Below are 5845 nucleotides of genomic sequence, written 5' to 3'. Positions count from 1 at the left end.
AGTATCTGGGCCATCCCTAGGCAAAATGTGATTTGCTGTTTTCCACTAGTTCTCTTCCTTTATTTTTCCCACACTTCTATTTCCCCTCATTACCTCTCCCAGAAGATTTCAATATTAAAAGACACTTATAAAGACTATTTCACTATTTGAATGAAGTGCTAATAGAATTTTAGGTATCACTGGGTAGAGTATTTTTTTAACAATGCAATTTTGTGAGAAGATGAATTGGTGTCATTCTGGAAGGTCTTTCTTAGAAAGAAATACAATAGAACTCTGATTTTTAAAACGAGAAATGAACTTCTGGTATCATGAAACATATGCCTTATGAATGTATAATTTTGTGTTCAAATCAAGAAAAATATATTTAAACATTTATCCTGGGGTTGATGTGAGAGCAATTTGTTTCACAGTTGACATTACTGAAGGAAATACTAGGAGAGGATGAGGAGGAAATTCAGATTTAGTATTTATTAGTAAAATAAACTCTTTAGCTAAGAACTAACTTTACTAGCCAAGTTCCTTCATATCCTCTTGTGCCTGGAACATAAGGTGGATTTTTCCTAGGCTGGAAAGTTCTTGGACCTCTTCCCCATAACTTTTTTCTTCAAAATCCTCATGTTATGCAAGATATTCACACTGTATTATTGCCACTAACAAAGCGTGGATTGTGGTGAGAATCTGGTCACCGTATAGTCTTGATTTATAAAAGAAACAAGTCGATGTGTTAAGAAATTAAGTCAGGGTAAGAGAGGGATCGAATAGTATAGTGTGGAAATGTATATATTCTGGAAATAGGCCAGTCCAGGGGTCCTTGTATGTCTGTGGTGAATGGCCAGTGAAGAGACAAAGTAGACTAGGACTGAAGAGTGAGCAACATGAGGCCCCTTAGGATCATCCGTTCCAGTGCCCTCAGTTTACAGATGAGCTCCAAAGCTCACAATTGGATTGCAATGAAGAGCATGCCAAGAATTGAGCTGAAAGATCCCTAACTAAAATGTAGGATTCCTCTCAGCCTTATGGTCTTGCCCCTTTACCACACAGCTTCTGTGGCTAGCCCTTTAAAATGATTCTTGATTTCCATATTTGTAAAATGAGAGTTTAACAGTTTATGTGTCTCTCCTTACTTTGTGTGGAGGATTCACTGCAGGGGCCATTGAAAACAATATGCTAAGAATAGATAAGGCTCAAGGACAGTATCTCTAGCTAGTTGCACTTTTAATGAACTCTAGTAGTCAAGGACACTATCTCTAGTTGAACTTTTAATGAACTCTAGTAGGCGCCAAAAAGGCGGACAAATAAGAAAAAGCTTAGAGACAAGGAACTAACCAGAAGGTTACATCTAGGTGCAGAAAGTTTGTTTTGCATTGTGTTATTTCTGCTGACGTGGGGTTTATGGAGTATAAATAAAGTGAGGCGGAGGCTCTAGGGCGGACGCCATGTTCTCTGTTTGTCTTTGTCTCTTGTGTCTGTTCATTCTCCGCTGTCCTCGGCATGGCCCCCAATAATTCACTTATACAAAAGATGAAAGAAAACCCAAAACAGACTTCTGGAATTTTGTAGCCCTGTTGGTTCTTCATTTGTAGGGGCTGTATGAACAGCATGAAGTGAAACAAATAAACAACAAATGCTTATTTTTTCCCCCTGAATAGTTATTTAAATGCCTTTTTCTTTCTCAGGCAGTAGGGATAAAAGTTTTGAACAGTTCATTCATGAGGAGCAGGACTAGAGAAGATTACTTCCAAGTTCCTGAGGGGCTCCGAGCCTGGGCGGGAGGGTATGAACATGAAGCCTCCTTAGGTCTATCTCAGCCTCCTGCCTGTATCACCCAGTGGTGAGGCCTTGAGGTCCTGCTTGCCTTTCCTACTCTTTTGGTTTCCAAGGCACCCTGGGCAAGTGATACCACTGCTACCCTGGCAACCAATCACCCTTTGTTTTCAAGTTTGGACTCTCTTATCTAGTGTCACTGGTAGGGGTGCGATCCAGGCGGACCTCATAATCTCCATGGTTCCGTCCTACTCCTCTCTGATGATCTCCCCTCTCCTGCTGGCTACAATGGTACTTCCCAGGACCAGGTTGGGCAGGCAGAGGGGCTTCACTAGCAGACACAGTGGCGAGGCAGCCAGTCAAGGAGGAGGAGAAGGTGAGGAACTAGGGTTCCCAGGGCCGTGGGAGGATACCCTGTTGCCTGAGTCCAGGCCGCCAGAGCCCCTTCAGGAAGGTCTGGAGCAGTAGCTAAGGAGTTAGAAGGTATTCCAGGACCAGTGAAAGGTAGCCAGAGCCGAGGAAGATTCCTTTCCTAGCTTGGTCAATAATGTGCAGTGTGCCCGCTTCTGGCGAGTTATTGTCCACCTCTGGGCCTTGTTTTCCTCTTCTGCTTGCCCAACACTAAACTTCTTGATTTCAGTAAAGGAAGTGCCGCTAATACCCCTTCCCCTCAAGGCCTGTTTGAAGACCCTAGTTGTTCTTTTGAGAACCTTTGGGCCCTGGTCCTTAATCCTTTCAACTGAGCAGAGGGTTCATTCACCAGGACACCCAATTGTAGTTGAAGAACGCTCTTTCTTTTTGTCCCTGGGCGAAAGTCAGGTCTTACACAGCTTGCCTCTTCTTTTCTCTCCAATTCCAGATAACATCAAGATGCCGAAGACTGAGGAAACTGTGTTCTATAATGATCCCAGTGTAGCGGAGAATGGGGCCCCTGAGCCTAAAACACCAGGGCAGAGCCAGAAAAGCAAGAGTTTCTGTTTACATGACCAGTGTCCTGGTAGGTCTAGAATCATGTCATCACTTCTATGGACAGCAATTAGGCTAAAGGAATAGACAGCCTGTGATTTAAGGGCCTTTAAGGGATACAGAAGGCTCTTGCAACCTTGCATTTTTCCTTACTAATCCTTCTGTTAGTCCTCTTTTGGATTATTCTTTGTCTTGTTTTTCTGCCCCCTCTAATTTTTACATGCAGGACTTAGGCCCCTAATGAGTAAGTAAAATTAAAAGATTTTGGTTTTAGAGAAAGAGACCAACAAAGCAAATTACTTGTGTTTTACAATAGTCGATAGTGATTTAGTCAGTTCAAAGCACAGGAAATAAATAGCATTCTTGTATTTTGATTTTGTAAAGTGTAAATGGTAGATCTAGGACAGATCAGAAGTGATCCAAATTATCTGTTGCTTCAGTTGTGTTCTGTCCTTTTCCAGGGGTGCTTTGTTGACATAGGAGTTACTACTGCTCTGGGGTAAAATTATTTAGATCTTTAATAATAGCATTTTTATGTGAACTTTGGGACTTTAAGTCTTTTTCACACCTTATGTTAGGCATTTGAAGCTTTGGCTTGACTAGTCCAACCTCACAGGAACTCAAATTGCAGTTCTTTTACAATAATCTCCAGTGAATTTAACCAAAGATTAATCTGCAGACCTCTCCAGATGTAGCAGTTTGATCTAACCTCTTGAAGACTGAAACGGGAAAAAGTATGAAGTTGAATCACATGTGTGTCTCTGGTGGCCACTTGGGGCCACTGCTAGTAAGCAGAATGGCACAATTCAGACTTCATAATACCTCTCAAATAAATGATGTCTTAATGAATTAATTAGATGGTGTATTTTAATATATGTAGCTTTTTCGTTAGGATAAAAAGGAAATATCAGTTGATGAGGCTAACTTTTCAACAAAAGTCTAATCAACTGTTTTTTAATGAAAAATAAATGGGCATACATAGACCATCTTCTTGGAGTGAGTTTTAGGATTCTTATATGTGAGTTTTATTATATCTTGAGGTTAAATAGTTCTCTCTCACCAAGTTATGAAACTACATTGAAATTGAGTTACAAAATCATTTTATTGCATATATTATTTTACATATCAAGTAATAATTATAACTACTGTATATACTTTGTTTCACTACCGAAAGTACTCTGTATAACGAATTCAGAACATTGGTTCCCAAATTCCAATGCCGGGCTGTGACATAGTTCTTACCAATATTGAATGAAATAAAACAATAAAGATGTTGTAGTGAGTTTTCAAAATAATGTTAAATTGATTCAATTTAAAAGTATTCTTAATGCTGACTGTGTTTTCTTTATACTTTCTGAGGTGTTAAAATATGTTTTCTTTTTATGAAGTGATTATTTTGATGATGATGGTAGGGTAGTTTCGTTGTTTGTTTGTTTGCTTTCATGTCCATATGTGGAAAAATAAAAATTGTTCAAATCATTATCTGTCACTCGTGTTGTTTTGAAATGTTGTCTGTTGAATCCCCAGATTTGGAAACTACTTTTTTAGAAGCAGGATTCAGCTTTAGACCCATCTAGTAAGATTTGTGTGGTATCTATAAGGAGATTTTAGCCTTCATCTTGTGTGTAGCCCCTGAGGTAGGAAGAGAACAGTGGGAACACAGTTACTTTTAGATACACGTTAATTTTACAAATCACAACTTATCCATTGTTTGCTGTGTTTTACTTATGGTTTTACATTTCAAGTGGAAGGTTTTGAAATCTGTTTTATGTTTTTCAAAAACTAATTTCTTCCTCCCATGCCTGACTTCTCTGAGATGTTCAGTGTTACTGAAGAGCAAGGATTTCAGAAAACTTCTAATAGTAAAATGTTTGAATGAGTCTGTGTAAGATCCGTTTGGTGAATCTAAACTTGGGAGCCTTACTTGGCAGAGTGAATCTCTAAATAAAATAAAGATTCTTCTTGTGTGGGTTCCCTGTTGATGATGGTTATGCTTTTTTTTTTTTTTTTTTCCCAGAGAGCAGACCTGACGTCTTTTCTGTCACAGATCTGATAGAGACAGTTAATGAAGTTTCCAAGCTGAGCATCGCACATGAAATCATAGTAAACCAAGATTTCTGTGTGGACGAGACCATTTTACCTCCAAACAGGTACAGATTATTCAGAGTTTTTTTTTCCATTTTACTCTTCCTGGGGCGTAGGTACATAGCACAAATGACTTTTGGTCAGGTTTGAAGCATCTTATTAATAAATTTAATGGACGAGTATGTCTTATATAGTACCAACAAACCAGTGTAATTATTACTTTAAAAGGGTCAAAGCAGCAAATTATATTTAAACAGGTAATAATCCACTGCAGTTACAGATTGAACATCCCAAATCTGAAATCCATGATGCTCTTAAATCCAAAACATTTTGAGTGCCAACATGATGCTCAAAGGAAATGCTCATTGCAGTATACTACAAGTATGCTGCAAATATTCCAAAATGCAAAAAATCCGTAATCTGGCTAGGTGTAGTGTCTCACAACTGTTAAGTTCCAACACTTTAGGAGACTGAGGCAGGTGGATTGCCTGAGCCCAGGAAGTCAAGGCCAGCCTGGGCAACATGGCGAAACCTTTTCTATGCAAAAAATACAAAAATCAGCCGGGCATGGTGGTGCATGCCTGTAGTCCCAGCTACTCAGGAGGCTGAGGTGGGAGGATACCTTGAGCCTGGGAAGCAGAGGTTGCAGTGAACTGAGATCGCGATCATGCCACTGCAGTCCAGTCTGGGCGACAGAGTGAGATCCTGTCTCAAAATAATAATAATAATAATAATAATCCATAATCCAAAATACTCGTGTCCCAAGCATCTCGGAAAAGGGGTATTCATTCTGTATTGTCAGAATGTTCATTTCAGGATCTTAGTTAATAATGAAACATAGAGTGATTTTTCAGATCTTTTGAGACAGACTTGGAAGAAGTAACTCCTAGCCCTTCATCTTTTAATTGTCTACAGATTAAAGAGATGCAGATGAGTAGATTTTCTAATAGTGGTTTTGTTCAGTCTTCATGGGTAGGAAATTTCAGGGGACATTTCTGCTTCATAATCAGTGTAATGAAGATTCTGCAAA

The 5845-nt window shown here is 39.3% G+C and overlaps 1 protein-coding gene across 1 annotated transcript in view; it reads left to right on the top strand.

The window, feature by feature from the left end:
- Positions 1 to 2076: 2076 nt before the first annotated feature.
- Positions 2077 to 5845, top strand: part of LOC105520700 (T-complex protein 11 X-linked protein 1) — a gene marked incomplete at its 3' end in the record, with an annotated part of 5911 nt that continues 2142 nt past the window's right edge. Inside the window, exons 1-3 of the mRNA XM_011954571.1 lie at positions 2077 to 2140; positions 2624 to 2761; positions 4778 to 4880. Coding sequence (XP_011809961.1) covers positions 2635 to 2761; positions 4778 to 4880 — 230 coding nt within the window. The remainder of the gene's footprint in view (positions 2141 to 2623; positions 2762 to 4777; positions 4881 to 5845) is intronic.

This window comes from Colobus angolensis, unplaced genomic scaffold (assembly GCF_000951035.1).
Source record: "Colobus angolensis palliatus isolate OR3802 unplaced genomic scaffold, Cang.pa_1.0 Scaffold385, whole genome shotgun sequence".
Taxonomy (NCBI): domain Eukaryota; kingdom Metazoa; phylum Chordata; class Mammalia; order Primates; family Cercopithecidae; genus Colobus; species Colobus angolensis.
This window is presented reverse-complemented; position numbering and strand designations above follow the sequence as displayed.